This window comes from Cydia pomonella, chromosome 7 (assembly GCF_033807575.1).
Source record: "Cydia pomonella isolate Wapato2018A chromosome 7, ilCydPomo1, whole genome shotgun sequence".
Lineage (NCBI taxonomy): Eukaryota > Metazoa > Arthropoda > Insecta > Lepidoptera > Tortricidae > Cydia > Cydia pomonella.
In genome coordinates, this window is record NC_084709.1 from 3,376,793 (window position 1) to 3,400,409 (window position 23,617).

Sequence of the window (23,617 nt, forward strand, 5' to 3'; positions counted from 1 at the left end):
AATAATTCTGCGCGCTCCATCTTTTGCAGCGGGTGGTGCGGTGAGGAATCTGCCCAAAACGCGCGAGGTCGTTGACGTCGGGTGCAGCCTTAATATAGAAGTTTTGTTTCATCCTCGCAAGTGTGTTGAAAAACATCATATGAAACACGTGTGCTTCGGTCATTACACACATCGGCTTTCTTATTGCACCATATCGCCTCGAGTGTAATGACCAAAGCAGCACACTTGTATCATAATGTACTATAACATAACAACCAAGCACTCTTAACCCAACAACTACCACAAACTCACAAACGAATCCACAAAGATAACGCAAAAACAGTTTCCACAACAAATTAAGGGAAATCTTTTTGCGTTTCAAAATGAAACGTCAAGTTTTACTAACGACGCAAACAAGAATTAAAGTAATCAGCGAGCGGGGCAAACAAAAAGTTGATGAATGGACTAGACCGAGCCCGGGACGGGGATTTTTTTTCTCTTTTTAATAATCATGCATATATGAATAGGTTTTACTGTGGATTTAAAAAGGCAAATTTTAAAATAGGACATTTTTGTTCTTATTCTTATTAAACAGGGTGTTTATTAATCACCTGCAATAATTTAGGGGCTGAATATATAGGTCGTACTAAGCAAATTTTACTATGGGACGAACCCCGAAATCGTGAAAAAAAATTACTCTCCCATAGAAAATGTCAAGATCAGACAGCCAAAGTATAAACCGGCTAAGTTTTTTGTTAAGTTCGCGTTTAAAAATCGACTAAAAATAGACGGTAACCATGCAGATATAAGTAGATTTGGATCTTTGGGAAATTTTAAAATATTATGGATATTTTGTTGTTGTTAACACGTTGTTGTTAATTAAAACACGAAATTCAAATTATATTTAAGAAAAGGAGAATCTGCTCTCTTGTGGATCATGTAGATACGAGTATGTGTTGATTTTGTAATGGAAATTTGAAGGTATAATAATTTTCCGTTAGTTTTATATTCATTATTGCACAGGTCGAGTGGGGTTAATTAAATGCTGAAGCTTGAATTACAATAAGAAAAAAGTGATTTCTTTTGGATAGCCATGCAGATATGAGTAAGATCAAATTTAAGGCTTGGTTTTTTTTGTTGTTCATTCCGTTAAAACACGAACCGATACGTACTGAGCAAAAATGTTTATTATACTTACTGAAGAAATAAAAGAAATGAGCTCTCTATCGCAGATCTTACGAGTGGATTTTATAGAAGTTTTTTACAATGACCTGTGTTCAATAACAGATTCCACTAGAGTAATAGTTTAGGTTCAATATAGAATAACATATGTAGACAAAAATATGTCAATAGTATTAATTATTTTTTTATTATACTAGTGTGGGTAGTATAATAAAAAAAATCAATTGATTGTGTGGGTAGATTAAATTTTCTGCCAACAAACTGCACTGTAGTTTGGCAGATAAGTCGTTTAATTGTTATTATATATTTTTTAGATTAAATAAATAAATGCAGATATGAGTAGATTTTATAATGGAATTTAACTAAATCCGTCAATTCATTTTGGAGATAAATAACGTTTATTTATTTGCATAAATAAAAACAAACGGTCTCTCAAACTAAATTCATTTACAATCTTCATTCCGTCGGGAGTAAAAACATTGAGAATGCTTCATCTTTTGAATCTTTTTTTCTAAAGTCTAAAGACTATTAATTCTCCGCCTTTTAAAAGATGTCGTTTACTCGCTAAGACATGACCTCTGTTCTCTGTTGAACCATTTATTCTTTTATGATTTATAGCTGTCTGTCTGTTTGCAAACATCAATATTGCTAACTTTTTATGACTCACCCTGAAACCCGATGCGATTTCGTGTTTTACGTTCACAGTGACCGAAACATAGTAGGCTTTAAAACAGTAGTACTTACTTCGTTGGCTCAGCGACCCGAAATGAGACTTGGCCTTCGACACAAGACACAGCGCCGCTTTTCTCGGTCCTGTGCGACCTCTCGCCAATTGTCGACTCGAAGCTCGCGCAGATCCGCCTCCACCATGTCGCTCTAGCGATACCTCTAGGGCGTCCGACAGGATGTCCTCCTGCTAGTATACGGTTTTAAAATACCCCTGCAGTTCAAGGATCTTTTTTTGATTACCCTACGCAGCTAGAGCCCGATCATATAGTACGCTACCCTCTAAATCATTTATTTGATTATAGTTCGATACCCAATAAAATAAAGGTGTCTGAGTGAATGACTTAGTTAAAGTTTAAAATAGGTGGAAGTGACTAGTAATTTTGCACTGCTGGGCAAAGGCCTCTCCTGTCTTCCGCCACTCATTACGGCTTTGTGCATGCTCCCGCCAGTCGCCACAAAATGAGTCCAGGTCACCTCGCCCTCTCGTTTTTGGCCTGCTTCTGCCTCGGGTGATCTATGGTGCCCATTCGGTCGCTATTTTGACCCATCTGTCCGGGTGCATCTTACAAATGTGTCCCATCCAATCCCACTTGAGCTTGGCGGCCTTCACACCCACATCTTCGATAACAGTTTTGAAGCGCGGCTTTGTGTTCAGAAATAAATTAAGGTGCCTTGGGATAACTTCGAAAGCGGTGTAATTTTGAATATTTTGAATATAGACTAAACTACAGGCACTGTCAACTGTACGAGTAGCAACATTAAGGCTGAGATGCCTTGGCAAAATATGAAGTGCTTCTAATGTAGTGAGTCAGCGAAGGAATCATATTGAATAACTTCGCCTTGTGCGTAAATAAGTCACTCGTTTTTTGCTCACGGTAACAAAAGGAAACAGTATGTGTAACAATGTTTTGTACACGTTTAATAGTACAGTCAACGTCAAAAGTAACAGCGTTAGAAAAAGCGCGTCAGCGTCAAAAGCGTCAAAAGTATCTAATATTTTGTAATAGCTTAACAAAAATAAATAAGTCCTGTATGTAGAAATTACACTGTGACAGACACTTAGAACGTAAACTGTAGACATCCATATTTTAAAAGGAATTCCAGGATGGCTGATACTTTTGGAGCATATTTAATCCGCTAATATTGATGCTAACTGCAACTAGTTATATAAAATTAATTTAAATCACCATCTTAGCTTAGAAGTTTATAAACTTTGAAGTAGGTATTCGGTTAGGTAAAATAAAATGAAATATCAGTTAATATTGCATAACCAACAGTCACATGTTAATGGGTAATGTCCTGCTGTTTTAACTTCTACTATGGCGGCTATATCATGAAGCGGTCCCAGCTACATCAATATTTTGTTACAAAGAGTGACATTTGATACTTTTTTCGTTGATTCTGTTAGGATTGGAATGGTTTCATAGGCCGAAATTGAATACAAGTACCTAAAGATACGTTTGATTTATGTTGTTATATATTGTAGGCATAAATTAAATTTGTAAACCTATTTATCTGATGAATAAAATAGGACGTAGTTAAATAAAACGATAGTAAATAATAGTACATTACATATAGCCCTTTAAATTTTCAACATAGTCACGCAATGTGCCAATGACCCGGATGTATCCTTAAACTACGTCCAAAAGAGAAGTATGGGCACTGTGAATGTCATCTCGCTCTGTGTGGTAGGGCACAGCACAGCGGATGTCATTCCAGATCTAGAGCAGAGCCCAACTGGGGAAGTAGCTGCGCCATAGAAAACCGCAGCCAAATAACACTAGACCCTACTCAAAGTGTTGTGTTCCTGCCGGTGAGTAAGGTTGCCAAAGCTCAACGAGGGTGCGGAGTGATAGGGTCGGCAACGCGCATGTAATACCTCTGGAGTTGCAAGCCTCCATAGGCTACGAAGACTACTTACTATCAGACGGGCCGTATGCTTGTTTGACACCAACGTAGGATTAAAAAAACGCACTAGTGATGCGGTAAATTACGCACCATATGTACTGTAAATGTGATTTATTTATATTTTGGTATCACAAAATAAATCAATATAATACCACTATTACAATGCTCCCTAAGGAAGCCTGTGGTCCGCTGGCAGCTAAATCCCTAGATTTGGTACATTTTTACGAAAGCAACTTCCATATGATCTTCCCAGCGAGAGAGAAAACTAGGCCTCATTGGAAATGGTTTTCCTCACCGAAAAGTGACTGCGATAAGTGTGGCTGCGGGATAAGTGTAGCTGGCCTTCACATTGGGGCCTGATGTTATTATTATTATTGAGAGCCTTTGGTGTCCCATTGCTGGGAAAAAATATATAAAAATGGCGGAACTTGGCATGAAGGAGTTAAGGTTCCTCCTCACGCAAAATACCATTTTTTATATTTAATATGATACTTTTGAGCAGAAAAAAATATATAACAATCTATAATATATGGGCAATGAAGTGGTATTTCTGAAAATTTATTTTAATTTAAATAAGTGAAGAAAAAAATATTATAGTAATCCCTATTTCTTTCAGTTGTATCCTTATTACTACTGCAACTTGAAATCGAAAATTTATGACACTTTACAATATTTCTCACAAAACACTATATAATGATTGGTTTTCTTGTTTTTTGCAAATTCATAAAACTATGCATCAATTCCTAAAAAAATAAGCCTAAATCCCGCCTAGGTTCCTAACATTACCCCGTTCTCTTCCATATAGTCAGTTCGGGGCAAGTCGTGTTGCTAGACGGACTTGTGCTGCGTTGCGCGTGCGAGAAATCGAAATTCTATTTCAAACGCATATTTCTGCGCGTCGATATTTTGCAGCGGGTGGCGCGATGAGGGGTATCAGCTCCAACCACACGCGCGAGGTCGTTGGCGTCGGGTGCAGCCTTAAGCGCTAGAAGAGTCTATTAAGACTATTGTGAGTTCGTTCTGATAATGACTCAAAGAAGTTAATATTTTTTAAATTTAAAATAAGCTTATCGCGAGGTCTGCAGCTCACAAAGTAACTAAGTTTTAATATGTTCATAAAACTACCAACAATGCAAAAATTTGGAAAATGCTCCACATTTTGCATCACGGTATCTTATTTTAAAATCTCCCGGGAACACTTGATGAAGGCTTTTGTGTTTAAACTTTCTATTGTTCTGCACGTGGAAGCTTTTGTATGAAAATGTTGGAAATTAAAGTAGATAGCAAAAACATATATTGAGATGTCATACAAAAAACCTTGCAGTTTCTACTTTTGTACAAAATTAGTAAAGAATTTGAAAATTTGAAGTGGAAAACCAAAAAAAAAACACAAAATTAAATCATATGCCAGAACAGTCCAAGGTTGAAACAAGGCCTCCAACGCTTCCTTTCTACAGAAATCCTCACGTGATCAACGATCACCCATCACAGAAAACGAAGAGTCGGACGCCTCGGCATGAACCCGGACCGTTCTAGTTTTTTAATATCACGTCGATGGCAAACAAGCATACGGCCCGCCTGATGGTAAGCAGTCACTGTATCCTATGGACGCCTGCAACTCCAGAGGTGACATGCGCATCGCCGACCCTTTTAAAACCTGTACACTCCTTTTTTGAAAAACCCGATACTCTAGTCCCCCGAAAAAACCTCGGCAGGGAGCTTTCTACTGCTACTTATTAAATTGATTTACCAGACTATACAAGGTGTATCATAAATAGTGATAATCCGTTCAAAGGCACATACCGTATCGTGTTGAGATTCAAAAAATGAAGAAGAAAAATTTTTTGACGCGAACTTTTTTGTAGTTTTTATGGAGGGGACTTGGGCGATCTACCCCAAAGAAAACTATTTTTTTTCCTTTTTTTTCTTTTACTTTCCCTTACCAAAACACGATATCAAACATGCCCATAGACGGATTCCCACCATTACTGTTACACCTTATAGATGTCTTCCTAGATAGTAGTACAGTCAGCGTCAAATACTTCGTAGCAGTCAAAGTAGCCAAATAGTTCGGTACACCATATATTTAGTATGGTGTACCAAACTATTTGGCCACTTTGACTGCTACGAAGTATTTGACGCTGACTGTACTAGATAAATGTTGATAGAAAATTCACTTTAAAATCCTGTATCATAAATGTTTTTGACAAAATTGCCTTATATATTTATTAAAGATTAAGAGGGGACTAGCGCAAAAATGTAGTAAAATTATAGAATTTTTACTTCTTAATCAAAGGCCCATAGAAAAATCACACGGAAACAAGACTATATTTGCAGACTATACTTGCAGACTCAAACAAAACCCTAAAAATATAAAATTGACTCGATAGTAAATAAGTTTTTGGGCATCATTTTCTTTTTGGTACAAGCTTTTATAGCTGACTGTACTTTTCTTTCCACACGCAACTAATACTCATCGAGACAATTTTAAGAACCCCAAACACAATTAGTTTGCGTTGTTTTATCACAGAATTCCCATGGCCACCTCCTGTCTCCATCATCAGGTCAGATCCATGTCATCATAATATTGCGTTGTCATCCATATATGTATGCAAAGCTTCAGCTCAGTTGGTAAAATTTTAGCTCAATCAGAAATCGGAAAGTTGCCCAAATTTAGCTTCCAAGAATTTTCCGATATTAACAAGCTAACATACACACTAACAGGGCAAGTTAATTAAAAGCTTGTAAAAACACAAACATTATTCAATTGTATATCGTTACGCCGCATAGGTACTATAGCAGTTTAAAATCGCTAGTGATATAGAACAGTGATATGACGAGCAATAATTTAAGCACAAATATATTTTCTAAGTAAATGAGATGAAACGTAATAACCCGCGCGACGGCCAAACCTTCTGTCGCAAGTTGCGCGCTGCGCGCCATATCTTTTGTTTCCGCCTAATTTCATAGCTTTACGGCCCCTCTAAAATCCCTAAGACAATTAAGCACAGTTTTGTACTAAAGTATAGTACATTAAGTTAAATTTCAAGCTGTAACTCGTAAATACGAAGCTGCAAGAACAATAAAGGTGAAGATAAATCGAGCATGCAGGCGTTATATCAGTCGCTAAACAGCTTGAAAACGCTATGCCAGTCTTTAGACTAGCTGCTTTAGACTGCGCAAGGTGACATACGAAAGACAAGCGACGTTATTGTTGCGGCGTCGACACGAGAGATGTCGCTGTACTCGCTGTTAATTTCCTTTATACAATGAGTTTGATCATTCTATTTGCGATAATTAACATCGATAAAGCGAACATGGCGAGTTATATCAGTCGTTAAACAGCCTCCAGTATACTCCTATGTTACATCACTACGCATAACAGCAATTAGAAAAGTCATTCGAATGTTTACCGGTTTTTCATTATGAATTCTAAAACCAAACTTGTTTTCCAATTGCTGATATAAGTACGACTGACACTAGCTCTTTCCTCTCCACTTAATGTACATTTTGAGTTATTCATGTCTCAGGGAATGATTTACGTAATTAATATTTATGAGTATTTTATCTAATCAATAAGATATCGGACTAGAATTGAATAAAATGATTGAATTTGATGTTTTACGAAACTAAAAAGAGTGTGAGGATAGACACTAGTGACATGTGACATTTCGTGTTGTTAATTCATACAAACATCATACTGATGAATCATTTTGATATTTTGTTAAGAGAGAAGAATAGCTTTGCGATCCTAACGAAATAACGGTACTATTTGTATGAAATGTCCATTTCAGGAGAAAACTGTTTCCACTAACTAAATCTTAATAATTCACTTTGATTTTGATTTCGATCGCTTCAGCATAATTTTATTCTAGGTTTTGCTTAAAAATATTGTTTTTTGTTACGCATATTTTGAAAAAAGAAAAATCTATAGACCTAGGTTTTCATTGTGTCAATAACATACTAAAAAATCATGGAGAATGAAAAATATTTAGAAGTGGAAAAACATTTTCTCTTTTTGTATGGATCAGTACGTGGTATACTTCTCTCTTAAAAGTAGCCCTGTTCTAAGATTAAACTAGCGTAACGAGTGTCCAATTTTTGCAATGTAGCGAACTTCTCCACATTCTCAGCCCCCGACTTAGAAACGTGTAAGGCGCTGTCTTACCTGAGCGAATAACTCTCGAACGCGAAGCGGCGCGGCGCGGGTGAATTTACGGGCTGTAACAGCGCGGCTTACGTGAGCGATGACTCGGCATTCGGAGATCGCTCACGTAGGACACTTCCATAGGTATCAAAGAATTGAATTCACCCGCGCCGCGCCGCGCCGCCGCTTCGCGTTCGCGAGTTATTCGCCCAGGTAAGACCCTGCCTAAGAAGTGCAAGAAGTGATCTGTGACAGTTCATCCAAGAGCAGTGAAGAAAAGTTGCGAGATTTCGCGTGGACGAGCTTAAGTGTTTTATAGTTTTATGTTTATGGCTTGCATTTGCACAGGACTTATATGTCACGTTTTGGTTTTATTCTTATATATTTTAAACTTAATATTGTGAAAAGCTATATTTGTAAATGGTTTCTATTCTGTAATAAAACTATAAATAACTAAAATCTAAATCTAATAAAATATAACAAACAAATACAATTATGATATAAAATAATTATTAGAATTAATAATATAAACTATAAGTAAATTAAAACAAAAATATGACTAAATTAAATCTACAATATATATAAAAATGGCCCCTGCTGCATAGTACCTAAGACGCTGGCAGCATTTCCTCAGATCGTTAGACTGATACGATGAGCGAGGAATTTGCTAGCACTTTGATCTCCGGTGGCATCTCTGAGTCTCGTAGATCTGTCTAGAACTTTGAAGAGCCTCAGAGCGCCAAGGCCCCACGGACCACGGGTCTCGAAACTTTAACTATATTGCACAAAACATGAGTAAAAACGGCAGACTTAATGCCTATAGGCATGCTCTATAAGTCAATCATAGCGCCAAACAGATTGACTTGTATCTAATATATTAGAATCTAGTAACTAGATAATCGACCTCCTAACCATGTCGGTAGTGATCCTGCCCTCTAGGCTCTTAATAGAGGACCTTTGGCTTCTTAAATAGCACGGATTTTTTTATCGATATCGATTTGTTTCAATTATTCGAGCAAGAACTTCACTCAAGTGGAATAAAACGACTATTATCCTATGCAACAATTTTGCTATCTACGTATTATTTTAATTTGAAGTACCTAGATTTTACCGTGTGACGGACCCAATGATGGGTCGTTTCATGTGCCATTGACCACCATTCTTTTTTAAAGTAACCACTGCTGCCTTCAAAATTTGTTCATCAATCAATAAATTTTTATTTATAAGTTTTTGTTAATGTGTTACTTAATCAGAATCAGACTGATTGTACCTTTTTTGTTGCAGTGTTCAAATCCCAGACTTCTCTGTCAACTGACAGTGGTCTGTGCACAGAGCGCGGGCTGCGCCGGACGCACATAGAGCTGATAAAACCACCCGGGAAGAGGATCGGACTTAAACTGGCAGGTAAGACTTAACATTACTTAACTTTCAAGGCGGACCGACGACGTCGTTCAAGTTGCCAAGAATAATAAGTTTTAGGCAAAAATTTCATTTTTGGTACAAGCTTTTATCGCACACAAGCAACTAACACCCATCGAGAATTCTAAAAACCCCAAATACAATTAGGTTGCGTTGTTCTATAGGCTACCTGTCTCCATCATCAGATCAGCTCAATGATACAATAATATTGCATTGTCATCCGACTTACATATGTATGGAAACCACGAAATAGGACCACCAAATGGGTCAAATTTATCTTGCATGAGTGGACGCGTACAAACATACATAGTTACAGCTGCGAAATTGAACGGAAAAAAATATGAATGAATTCATTGAGAAACTCGCCATGCACTTTTACGGCTGATGAAAAATATATATTACAGTACATATGGGGCTACTTTATAGCACTAGTGCGAGAAGTAGCATATTACGTTACTGTGTCGAACATTTAAAGGGCCATATGTACTGTAAAACGTTGTACGATACATGTGCGAATAGGTAATTCGCAACTCGTGTCGATTTAAAACACTCCCTTCGGTCGTGTTTTAATTTATCGCCACTCGTTTCGAATTTCCTATTTTTCGCACTTGTATCGTAATGTACTATTAAATAAAAGTTTATTAAAATTACCGTATGGCTCCGTACTCATAATCGTTAAGAAAGTACTTTTAATCACATTTTCATCCCCTTACCTTAGGGGGTAATTAAAGTTTTTTTTTCTTTTGGAATGTTTCTTAAATCCTAACTTCAACTGTTAGGCGTACGTTGTCGGTTGTAAGGTAAGTATCTCACGTGTAATGGCTTCACTAGACGATGACCAGGTGCTTTACCAGCGATTTGGCCATGCGATGATTATGACTCCTCTACACGATGGCCCAGCGCTGGTTGAGAGCACGCACTATGGAATGGGCCAACATGTGTGTTCCCCCGGGATGTCCCTCCGGGACCTTAGGATATGGTAGAGGAAACCCTCTAAATTCCTATAATAATCCCCAAAAAAAAAAAAAAAAGGGCCAACATGTAGATGCGTACGCACCATCGCTGGCCCACTACCTTTGATGTGCGGACGAAAAACCGACACCGTGGCGTCCGTGGCTATCCCATCGCTATCCCGCTGCGCCATCCGATACCACTAACCACTACCCTCTCTACACGCTGGCCCATCTTAGTGGCAGCCACAGTGAAGGCGGAGTCAGTGGAGGCAAAGTGGGCCCGTCGTGTAGAGGAGCCATGAGATCAACTACCCGTATTTTTCTAACTAGCTGTATCAATCAGAAAGAGGCGAGTACGAGACAGTGTACAAGCGCAGTCTCTATTTAGCGCGGCTGATGTGTTTAATATACATATATTTAGATATAAATACATACAAAGTTTTTATTTTACTACGTGTATATAAAACGTTATCGTGAGCCGGTTCAGTGATCGCGCGATTGAAGTGCCTCAAACCACTGAGGCATGAAGATGCGATGGCACTCGAAAATTCAACCATTTTTCAAAAACACGAACGATATGAGGAGGAAAACCGTCAATACAATATATTTTATGCTCACTCGAAGTGGTGGAAGATTCTTTTGATAGGTTTTTTTTCAAATGATTTACTTTTCTTAGTAGTCGGTGGTTGGGAATTTCTATTTAGAATTTTTATATTATTTCCATTTGTACTGAGAAAAATAATCCTCAATTCTTTTGGTCCATTTGGTTTCGTTTTCAATATAACCATCTAACACCGTAACAAAATGTACAAACAAAAAATATATGAAATTTGGGAACACTTTTTTCTCGTATTAGTATCGAAAGGGCTCGTGATTCGGAGTGGAAGTAATCTAAGAATTCCAAAATCAATAACAAAACTTTAAATAAAAATGCTAGGTACAGGCACATAATAGGTAACCTACGTACAGGTTTTCGATCTAGTTGAAATGTAGCAGTATGCAAAAGGTAAGGACAACTAGTAACTCATAGATATATGCTACTTGCATATCATGTTCATATATATATACACTTTACTGTAAATACCTCGAAAAGACATTTTATGTCGGAAAACTGGAACGCGAGTTCATATTTTTCAACAGTAAAAAAACAATTAAGTAGGTAATTTTAACTGAAGTTTTCTTCTTAAAATGACAATTTATTTAATGACAATGGTCCAACGCTGGGCCATCGTGTAGAGGAGTCATAACCATCGCATGGCCACCTCGCTGGTCCAGCGCTGGGCCATCGTGTAGAGGAGTCATAACCATCGCATGGCCACCTCGCTGGTCCAGCGCTGAGCCATCGTGTAGAGGAGTCATAAGTTAGGTAAGAAAATCTTGGATTATTTTTGTAATTCTATATTAGTAGTATTGATATTAATAATGATATCGTACCAGTCATCCAGTATGTTACTTCAATATAATCATATCCATATTGAAATAAAATCGTCATCCCACCAAATTTACTTTGAAACCTCCTTGAGAATTCCAATCATCAAAATAAAACCAACAAGAACCGAATAGAACATCAGCAATACGGAATCCAGTAAATTTTCTAAAAAATTGAAAAAAACTGCGATCCATCATATACTCGTCATTAACAACTATTAAAACCAGAAAAGTAGTCAGGGCCCTCGCTTCCGAGGATTTCGGGGGTGCGTATGCAGGGGGGGGGGGGGGAAATTTTTACTCGTTTTTCGTTAAAGTAGCCATGGCTCTACTTCTGACATTTTCTGGGGTGCCATTTTGAAAACGATACCTTGGCCAACACTTTGAGAGACTCTCGCTAGATGACTGGCTCAAGGATCAGATGCAGAAGGCATGTCTTGGACACGGCGCGGATAGTCCAGCGGTTCCTCTCTCTGCGGCCCTGACCACTAGGGTCCGGGCTTGGCAGCACCCTAGGTTAGGTTTTTACAAGCTTTTATTTAACTTGCCCTGTTAGTATGTTACTTAGTGTGAGTCAAATCATGGAAGCAAAATTTGACCCACTTCCCGATTTCCGATTGATCTGAAATTTTGCCAAATATTTATTTATAATATTTTTATGTTTCACTTTTATACTCATATTGACGACCGGTTTGGCCTAGTGGGTAGTGACCCTGCCTACGAAGCTGATGGTCCCGGGTTCAAATCCTGGTAAGGGCATTTATTCGTGTGATGAGCATGAATATTTGTTCCTGAGTCATGGGTGTTTTCTATGTATTTAAGTATTTGTACATATTTATATATTATATATATCGTTGTCTAAGTACCCTCAATACAAGCCTTATTGAGCTTACTGTGGGACTTAGTCAATTTGTGTAATAATGTCCTACTCGTATAATAATATAAATAACATAGCCTAAGAAAGAAAACGAAGAACAACAACGTACCATCATGTGATAGATGACTTATACCTGTTACTTAAAGAAATCCTTATTGGAATAAAGTCAGAATAATACCGAATTTGCTTTTGACATTTCCAAGAACCAACAATAATAAAATACCCGAACATCAGCAATACGGATTCCGATAAATTCTCCAAAGGGCTTTGTAGGAAAACTGCGATCCATCATATAAAACAACTATGCCATAAGCCAGTCGGCGCGCAGTATGAATAGTAATGCAGAAGATTATGTGGGTGTTATACTTGCCGCAAACCTAAGTGGCGAGTCAGCTCATAATGCTATCTTTTTCACTCTTGGTTGGTCTTAACTAGGGTAAAGGTGATAGCATTGATCTTAGTCGTCAGTTAGTTTTTTAGGAAAGTTGCTGGCTCCTGTTTCATTATTGTGATTAGGGAAAGATATTTAACTTAACTGCTCGCTATTTGACATAATGCAAAATTTGAAATCGTATTTTTTATTATTTGTGATTCAAGCTTTTTTTTTATCAGTACGGCAGTAGATTATGTGGGTGTTAGGAAAGTTGCTGGCTCCTGTTTCATTATTGCGATTAGGGATTATTTATGCCTGTTCGCTAGATGACATGAGGCAAAATTTCAAAACGTAGTTTTCGTTGTTGGTAATTCATGTTTGGTGGAGCCTGTTTTTTTTAATAGATACTCCAATTGAAATTAGACCGTAGACCGGACAACCATCTGTCCAAGCAGGGTCTCCGCTGGCAATAGACTGGCAGTAGACGGTCGGCGCGGCCTCGTACATGGAGGCGATCAGTACCCCTAGTGTAAATTTAGTCGATAGCGAAACGTGACGTATGCGTTTGCGTTAAGTCTCATTTTGTATGGGTTTTTGAACAGCACGCCAAGCGGGACGTTTTGGAAAGTCATAAATCTCATACAAAATGACACTTAACGCAAACGCGTACGTCACGTTTCGCTGTCGAAAATATTTACACTAGGGGTACAGTTGAGAAGGAGGCTGGCTCAACTAGACTCGGCTGGAAAGAGCTGGAAGTAGCTGCTCAGGATCGCGACAAATGGAAAATTCTTCTGCGAGCCCTATGTCCCTAATGAGGGATAACAGGATTACATCATCATCATCATCATCCCAATTTAAAATTAACCTATTATTTTCTGTGAATCCTAGGCTACGTTCTCCAGTTACCATATCTTGCACCGTACCCTTGTTTGCTTCCATAGGTGTATTCCCATTTGGCCTTGACCTACGTGGCCATACATGAGGGACAGATGGGAATGATTCATATGCATGCACCTATTCCTATCTGTGCACGGGGGCAAATGTGAATACATACATATATAAATTAAATTTTCTTCGCCTACTGTCTTACTAAGTATAATGGCGAAAGAACGCTAAAGGCTCCCTCATCCCTAAAGTTTTGTGGGTCACCTCGACTCGTACTCAGTTCAGTAATGTGTTTAACTTGATGTAAGTAAATAAAGAACGCTGTTTAACTCACTTTTTGTGGGGGTACACTGAAGAACAATGAAAAGGTATAACACAAAACAAAGGAAAATGCCATTAATTAACAATAAAAAACAAACTGGTAGCCATAGTCACCATTTTCGAAATTCACAATCTCGCAGTGAAAGCGCCAATAGTGAGACTGAAATGACACCTTTTACCCGAGTTAAATACTTTACTTTACATTTCATATACGAGGAAAGTAAAATAGTTACATGTATATTAAAAACATTACTAAGTATAAACTTATACACTACTTTTTAAGAGTCCCCGGCAAGCACGGCTTTCACCTTCCCATACAAGCAGAGTTTCAACGTAATAAATATAAGAGCCTCGGTAGAGAGTACCATTTTGTACCATTTGGCGTTGAAACTCTAGGTCCATGGGGTCCCAGCGCGCACAAGTTTTTTGGAGAAATCGCGAAACGTCTGGTTGACGTAACTGGTGACCGAAGCACTGGCGGTTTCCTCGCACAACGTATCAGTATTACGATACAACGAGGAAATGCCGCCAGCATCCTTGGTACAATGCCTCAAGGGCCTATTTTAGATATAAGCTAGTTATAGTAATCATCTGTATATATCTATTATGTATATTGTTATCTCAATAAAGTTATATAGAAGCAGAGTTTCGTTATCATTTTGGAACTACGTGTTGGATTGTAATGAAACTTGGTGACGTGAGGTATATCTAGGGCTGAAATTAGTTGATGTTGCTCCACCGTTAAAAATCAAATAAACTAGAACAAAAAACAAGTTTTGTAGAAAAATCTTAAACTGCTGTATTTTTTAACTATGATATCTGAGGCTACATAAACAAATTACCGGACTAGATATACCTTATCCTATTGTAAGTACAAAGTTTCAGAGCAATCTAGCTAGTCGTTTTAAAATTAGAGCTAATCTACGTTTGTATGGAGAACCGAGCTTGCTTAACTTAAGGGTAATTGCAATTAAAAAATTAAGTATTAGTACCATTACTTATGGAATGGGGAGTTAAAATTAAATATGAAAATGAAAACAGTCCAACATATTTTTTTCTTTCTTCTTCTTTATTTGCCATACCCTAACGGACGTCGGCGACCACCTTTGCCATCTCTCTTCTGCTTTTCTTTAAAAAACGTAATTGAAAAATGCTCTAGTGCAGAAACGTATCTCTTTCTACATAGTTGATAAAACAACAATGACCCACTTTCAGACCATGGGGAATGAAAATATTGGAAACGTTGTCGACCAAACGTTTGTTGATTATTCAAGAGAAAACCTCTTTGAACAATTCATCGTAATATTCTGGATTGTTAATGTTATATATCCGGTTACACTTGGCTATTGGTTCTCGGAATGATCGTGGATACGGTGAGAGTATTCTGGGAATGGATACTGTGATTATATGTCCGGAAATGTATCTTTGGGTAATGATATATGATTCCAATATGTACAGACACGGAATTTGATTGCTATGTCACTTCGTACCTTAGACTAAAGATATACAGTGTGTCCCTAGCCATTGGACAAAGCCGAAATGTACATATGCATTAGGGTATTTAGAACCAGTGTACAATGTATCATAACATCTGGTGTAGCGGTTTCGAAGAAATTAACAAATTACCATTTTTTACTTTGGAGCAGTCTGTATGTGTTAGTAGCTCCTAAGGTAATATCTTCAAAGAATAGTATTGAACCTTCTTCGACCTTTTAGATTATCTTTTTTATTTATGACACTAATAAACTTCTGACTTTTGTTATCATCATCAAATATTTCGAACCAATTTTCAAAAATACTGCGAAAGATTAACACAGTGTGTTTCTTTTTGTTGTCGATTATTGCAAATAACTTTTGATCAAAAAATTATTTTTTTATCTTTTGTTCTAATTAAAAAATATTAACGTCAGAGCAGTCCTGGGAAGTAACCCTACGTGGGATTTCAGGGTTTGTCCAATGGCTAAGGTCACCCTGTATACAGTATGTACGTAAAGCAATTACTCAAACCCGTTAACGTTTAGCTCATATTGAGCAACTTTTACTACGAGGCAAACCCCGACATCGCGAAAAAAATGTGACTCTCCCATAGGAAATTTCAACATCAGACCAGCAAAATGTATGAAACGGACAAATTTTCTTTCGCGATTTCAGGCTTGATCTAATAGTAAAAGTTGCTCAGTATGACCTTAACATTAACGGGTTTAATTAATTGCTTTTCATTCAGATACATACTGTATAACTCCGTATAAAATAAATAACACCTGGTGACGGGAGACCTACCTCCGTCACTGAAACGTAGGCTCATGGATATGTGCGTACTTCCAGTTCTCATCTACGGTGCTCAGATCTGGGCCTACCGCGAATCACGTTCGACGTCTTGCCTTCCTGTCACACTTACGTACGAATTTATAGGTGCAACGGAGAGGCAACACGTCGAACGTGATTCGCGGTAGGCGCTCTGGTCTTTGACGAAAGCTCAGAAGTCCAAACTCGGGGTTTGCCAGAGAGCAATGGAGCGCAGCATATTAGGAATTTTATTAAGGGATTGGGTCCGAAACACCACGCTGCGCTCCAAGACTCAAATAATAGACGTAGCTCGTAAAACGGTTAAGTTGAAATGGGACTGGGCTGGTGATGTCTGCCGATTTGATGTTTTTAACACATGAAAATAAATACGTGAAAAATATACAAAAAGCCATGTTATTCTAAGATTTTTAGTCCTGTTTCGAAAAATGACAATAAATTTAGTTTACTATACAAAAATTACTTTGACAATAAGCCTCTATATCTACTCAATTCTCTTTGCTTGTACCTTATCACAGAGTTACAATCAATTTAAAAGCCGAAATTCAAAATTATATTTTAAAAAAAAAACATAAAAAGTGCTTAAATGATGCATCTAGCGTTGTTGTAACACGGGTTTTATATTTAACCCTTTTCCAGGCCGCACCAATCTACAAGGTTTTCCCAAAAAATCCAAATATATTCCAATTACTCCAGCTTTGATGATTAATTTGAAGACAAGTAACATTTCCTGCAAGTGTAGTCTAATTTGAACCTTAAATCGGAATGCTAAAGTTGAAATTCTAATGGCGCGCCATGTGGTCGATAAATTGTACTATGCCTGGAAAAAGGTTAACTCAACCAAACAATTGAAAACTTTGACATATCAATATCATTTCGAACATCGACGTTCTGAGTTAGTACTTGCTTCTGTTTTGTAGCAAATTTATTAACTCATACCAAAGAGAATTTGAAATAGATATTTCCAAAGAAAACTTTGTAGCCACGTATATTTACTGCCATCTTTCGACACACGATTAAAACTTTTAGAACGCCATTTCACTTTAGTCCTTATTCTTTCACTGATATGCGTTAAATTTCTTAAATATCAAAAAGCGGCGCCATCTTACCGGGCACAACCTAAAATTATTAAATTGCTTTAAAAAAAATAGCTTATGATTCCTTTAGTATTGCGATATCATCAGGAGATTTAGACGTTAAGAATAGGACAAAATATGACGAAGTCAAGCATATACTTAGAATAAAATATGTATCACCCATTGACGTCGTATACTTAATGAATTTCACAGTCCAAGTCCAAATTGGTCAGTTAGAATTTAAATTAAACATCAAAAGCTGCACTGCACTCAATATATTCATGACATAAGTAATTCAGTGGCGCTCCAAATGCACATAATTAGTATGGAACTAGTTTCCAATTCTATATGCATTTGAAATGCAGTTAGAAATTAGATTTAGTTGGAGTCTTGGAAGTTTAAGCGCGATGCGTCACAAATTTCACTATCTGAAGGTTGTCTGGAAGAGATCGCTGTTTAGCGATAAGTCCGCCTGTTGTTACCTACCAATGTGTATATTTTATCAATTTCTGTATCTTTTTTTAGGGTTCCGTAGCCAAATGGCAAAAAACGGAACCCTTATAGATTCGTCATGTCCGTCTGTCTGTCCGATTATTTGTGTAGTGTGCAATAAAGAATTTTATTATTATTATTATTTCAAATAGCCAATGGGGTTCAAATACAGGTTACTTAATAATTCAGTATTACGTCTCACTGCTGGGCACAGGCCACCTCTGACGTTCGAGAGGGCTTGAGCTAGCCCAATGCGGCGGCTTCGGGACTTCATATATAGGTACACCATTAAATTTCTTCGCGGATGTACGCAGGTTTCCTCACGATGTTTTCCTTTACCGAATTGCTAGTGGTGAATATCATTATATTCCGTGCATAAGTTCCGAAAAAGTCATTGGTACGGACGGATTTGAACCCGCGATCTCCGTATTGAAAGGCGGACGTCATATCCAGTAGGCCATCACCAGGCCACCAGGTTACTAATTATATATTTTTTGACATACATTTTATTAGTATGAGGTTCTTCAAAAAAGGAGTGTACAGATTTTTAAAGGGTCGGCAACGCGCATGTAACACCTCTGGAGTTGCAGGCGTCCATAGGCTACGGTGACTGCTTATCATCAGGCGGGCCGTATGCTTGCTTGCCACCGTCGTGGTATAAAAAAAAATTAAAAAGAATATCGCTGTATTCATTACACGATTGGACAAAATTCTCCAATAGAATAAAAAATGAAGAGATAAACTCTTAAAATGATCTTGAAATACTCAATGCAATGAATTTTTTTTTTAGTTAAAAAAGACGGTGTATGTCAAATCTATTTGGAAGTCAGTTCACAACAGATGATTGGTCAGACTATGCTTCAACTAATATGCCTAAAAAAGTATAAAAACAATAAATTACGCCCAAGCACTTACTGGCTAGGGTTGACGCTCCAAAAATACACCGCAACCAAATGCTTAAATATCTGTGACAAAATACTTAGGTGCCAACATAACCACAATCACACATAATGTTGTCTTTCAAGTAAAGCCCGCATTTGGACAGCCCTATTACAAAACAGAACAACCACTAATTTGGAACGAACAATTTTAAACTCTAATATGCTTATTATAAGGTTCACTTTTGTGTAACGGTGTATAGGTTGTAAGTGTTATTAGGGTTGCGATCTTTCATTTAGTACAGTCGGAACCCGAAGCGTTACTAAACATCGCCAAGCGGTGTGAGACTCGTAAACAAAGTGGGCGCCAAAGTGAAACGGGCCTTATTAGCATGGGAGTGGGTTAAGTTTTGAGTGGCTGTTACGGGTGGAGTTTTAAGACCGAAACTGAAACGTCACGACAGCTGTGTGGTGTTAACTTTTTACGCGGACCTATAGACAGTTGAAGTGGCGCGGCTGAATGTATTGCGAGTTGGGAATATGGTACATTATTTCGATAATGCTAGTAAGTTCTTTTGACTGTGATGTATAAAAAACTATTAAAGTAAAAATAGCAGATATTACATATCTCCCAAGTATTACCAATGGTGTAATCGATTGCTCTGAGTTGCTAAGTAAACTATGTTTCAAAACCCCCATTCGTTCTAAAAGGTATCATCCCCCAATAGCAATCAGCAATGCATCTTCCAAATACAGACAGAATAGTTTTTTACCACGCGCCAGTCGTAACCTAAATGAGCTATCTAAAGAATTGGATATGGATATATTCAACTGTGGCATTCCTAGCGTGAGACGTAATTTAGTGCAGAAATACTTTGAGTCTTTTGAGTGAGCGTGTTGTGGCCTTCTTGAATACCTATTAATTACGGATTTACTATTTATAATTTTACCTTAGACATCATTATGTTAGTAAGTTAATTAGTATTTTGAACTCCCACATTATCCTTATTAAGTATCATTTGTATTCGCTTTGTTCACATATGTGGTTGCAATAGTGCGTAATCTTAGTTTAGTATTATGTCACTACCTGTGAGTTCCTATAATTGGCCTCCTGTATCTACTATATTTTTCTATATTAATGTCACAGCTGTTGGATCTCCAAATAAAAAAAAAAAAAAAAAAAAATATATAATTCCAAAAATGGAAAGTATGAAGTTTATATACCTTTTTTCGAAGATTGAAATATATGTAGGTATATAAAGCTTTTTTGTTGCTTTATCGTTGCATCTGAAATAGTTAAGTCTAAATTGTCGTCACGTCACGTTGTCCCGGTTTTATATCACGCCTTACTAAAGACAGCTTCGGGTGATATCCTCACTGAGATCCAAGAATTGTGGCGGACACTAGTTTTTGCTGAAACCGCTTTTTCCAACCCAAAGGGGAAACAACATTTTGTTCGTGTGGCTTCCTGATGATATTTTCCTTCAAAAAAACGATTAAAATATCAAAATCAGATAAAATTATAAATTGTCATGCCATGTAAAACCAATATGTATTAACAGTTCAGGGGATTATACAATCAGCTGCAGAAATATCTAAACTGCAGAAGTGTTCATAATTTGCATAATTACTTAAACAAAATGACTCCGAACATTTTGAAACATCGCCGCCTTAACAGTCCGCAGCAAGCTCGGCCGGATTTCACCTTCCCATACAAACGGAGTTTCGTTTTCATTTTAAAACTACGTGTTGGATTGTAATGAAACTTTGCACATACAATGACATGAGGTATATCTATGCCTGTGATTCATTTATGTAGCTCCAGCTTAAAAAACAAACGCAATAGAGCAAAAACAAGTCTTCTTCCTCGCGTTGTCCCGGCATTTTTCCACGGCTCATAGGAGCCTGGGGTCCGCTTGACAACTAATTCCAAGATTTGGCGTAGGCACTAGTTTTACGAAAGCGACTGCCATCTGACCTTCCAACCCAGAAGACAAACTAGGCCTTGTTGGGAGTAGTCCGGTTTCCTCACGATGTTTTCCTTCACCGAAAAGCGACTAGTGATATTTCGTACATAAGTTCCGAAAAACTCATTGATACGAACCAGGGTTTTAACCCGCGACCTCCGGATTGCAAGTCGCACGCTCTAACCGCTAGGTCACCAGCGCTTCTAAATAATAGAGCAAAAACAAGTACCTATTTTATAAATTCGCTGTATTTTTTTTCCTATGGAATCTGAAGCTACATAAATTAATTACAGCTACATAAATTATTTTATTTATTTTGAAACGTAATAATATACAGCATTACAGTCGAGACCAAAGCACTGTACAATTCAGATTATATAATAGGATTACATTCCCAGAAAAACAGATCACAATCAACTTTCGTCCATCACCTCGCAGACACATCTGATACACAGCCGTCCATCGACTTGAAAACATATCACAATCTGGTGCCCATGACAGAAGGGAGTTCAGCAGCCTTAGAGCCCGCACAGCAGGCGAGTTTTTATGTGCTACAGTATATAATTATATATATATATATATATATATATAATTATTATAATTTAAGGTATATATATATATATATATATATATATATATATATATATATATATATATATATATATATATATACCTTATCTTATTGTAAGTACAAAGTTTCGAGGAAATCTAGCAAGTCGTTTTAAAATGAGAGCGTAATTAAGTTTGTATGGAGAATCGGGTTTCTGCGGACCTCAGTACCCCTAGTGTACATTTATTCGATAGCGTGACGTGACGTACTCGTTTGCGTTAAGTCTCATTTTGTATGTGATTTTGAGTTTCCAAAACGTCCCGCTTGGCGCGCTGCTTCTAAATCCCATACTAAATGAGGATTAACGCAAACGCGTAAATCACGTCAGGCTATCGAATAAAATTACACTAGGGGTTCTTATTAACTGTAGGTACCAAAATCAAGTAACAATTACGTAAGCGTTGCTTTGTGCCAACAAGAACAGTGCAAACTAATTTAGTACAGGCGAAACTACGTCTAGAATTTGGATATTTGATTTGGATCACGTTTGCCTTTACGTTATGTCGATACGAAGTTTTGGAAGTTATGGGACAAATTGCTTTTGTATAATGAGATTTTTTTTTATACTACGTCGGTGGCAAACAAGCATATGGCCCGCCTGACGGTAAGCAGTCTCCGCAGTCTATGTACGCCTGCAACTCCAGAGGAGTTACATGCGCCTTGTCGACCCTAACACCCCTCCCTCTCCTCGTTGACCTCTGGCAACCTTACTCACTGGCAGGAACACAACACTATGAGTAGGGTCTAGTGTTATTTGGCTGCGGTTTTCTGTAAGGTGGAGGTACTTCCCCAGTTGGGCTCTGCTCTAGATCTGGAATGACATCTGCTGTGCTGTGCCCTACCACACAAAGCGAGATGACATTCACAATGCCCATACTTACCTCTCTTAAATGTAGGTATTTTCAGAAGTATTAGAAGAATCGCCTAATGTAAGCATTAAAGCAATACAAAAGTCAGAAATGATAGTCAAAGTACAGTCGTATTTCATTCGCGAAAGGCTCCCAACAAAACGATAAGCAAACGTGACGTCACGGTCACCGAGAGCCCATCTTGAAAACATTCAAATTGCGATTTTGTCGGTGAAATAAATGGTACCCTTTCTTTATTCCTTTTTGGAAATATAAAAAAAAACCTTTAATTTTGAAACTTTCAGGTCCTGTATTTATCATTTCCATATATTATTTTAGTAACCACATTATTGCGATAAATTGCTCATTTGCTATCTATTTTACTAGATTTTGTTATAAAATTCAACATGTATCATCATCCCTATATCGATCGTAGGGCTGGTATAGCGAAAACCATCGGTTATCAGTTTTTATGTGAATATTAAAATATGAAACTGGTACCATAATGCATGAAGGTGACCTGGGGAGCATATTTTATTTATAAGTTTATTTTAAGTTATTTTATATTTTAGTTTTAATTTTAATGATTAGTTTTTTTTTTCGTTTTTTAAGTTATATACCATGTTACTTGATTAATAAACGAATAAATATGAAACAATCTGTGTGGGGAGTAGAAACGGTAGCTATAAACAGGTTTGAAATGAAAATAAATGGTGAAATTAAACAAGTTATACTTATGTTTGGGGACAACCATACCGAGATCAGCTTAACCTAAAACTATGAAAGCTTCTACTATGAGTTTAAAGTGGCAATAATATATATGCTTTAAATAGGTTAATTATAATTTTTTTATAGCTCAGTAAGAAATATACGCGATAAACACACTAATAATTTTCTTTTATCTTTATCTTATCGTACAAATGAATGTACTTAGCTGGGATTAGAATCTAGGACCTCTAGCTTCATAGGCAGGTTTAATACCGACTGTTCGTTATTAACAAAGATACCGCTGAAAGAGTGCACTAAGGAAGACATAGTTTTTTAAATTATTTTACAGTACATTACACATAGTGCGAAAATTAGCATATTACGTTACTGTGTCGAACATTTAAAGGGCCATATGTACTGTAAAACGTTGTACGATACATGTACGAATAGGTGATTCGCAACTCGTGTCGATTTAAAACACTACCTTCGGTCGTGTTTTAATATATCGCCACTCGTTTCGAATTTCCTAT

At 37.3% G+C, this 23,617-nt stretch overlaps 1 protein-coding gene across 3 annotated transcripts in view; it reads left to right on the forward strand.

Annotated features, from left to right (window-relative positions):
• The window catches only part of LOC133519599 (glutamate receptor-interacting protein 1), a 629,013-nt gene that overhangs the window by 292,159 nt on the left and 313,237 nt on the right, over positions 1 to 23,617 (forward strand). For all 3 annotated transcript variants that reach the window (XM_061853622.1, XM_061853624.1, XM_061853623.1), the window contains one exon: positions 9,230 to 9,349. In XM_061853622.1, coding sequence (XP_061709606.1) covers positions 9,230 to 9,349 — 120 coding nt within the window. The remainder of the gene's footprint in view (positions 1 to 9,229; positions 9,350 to 23,617) is intronic.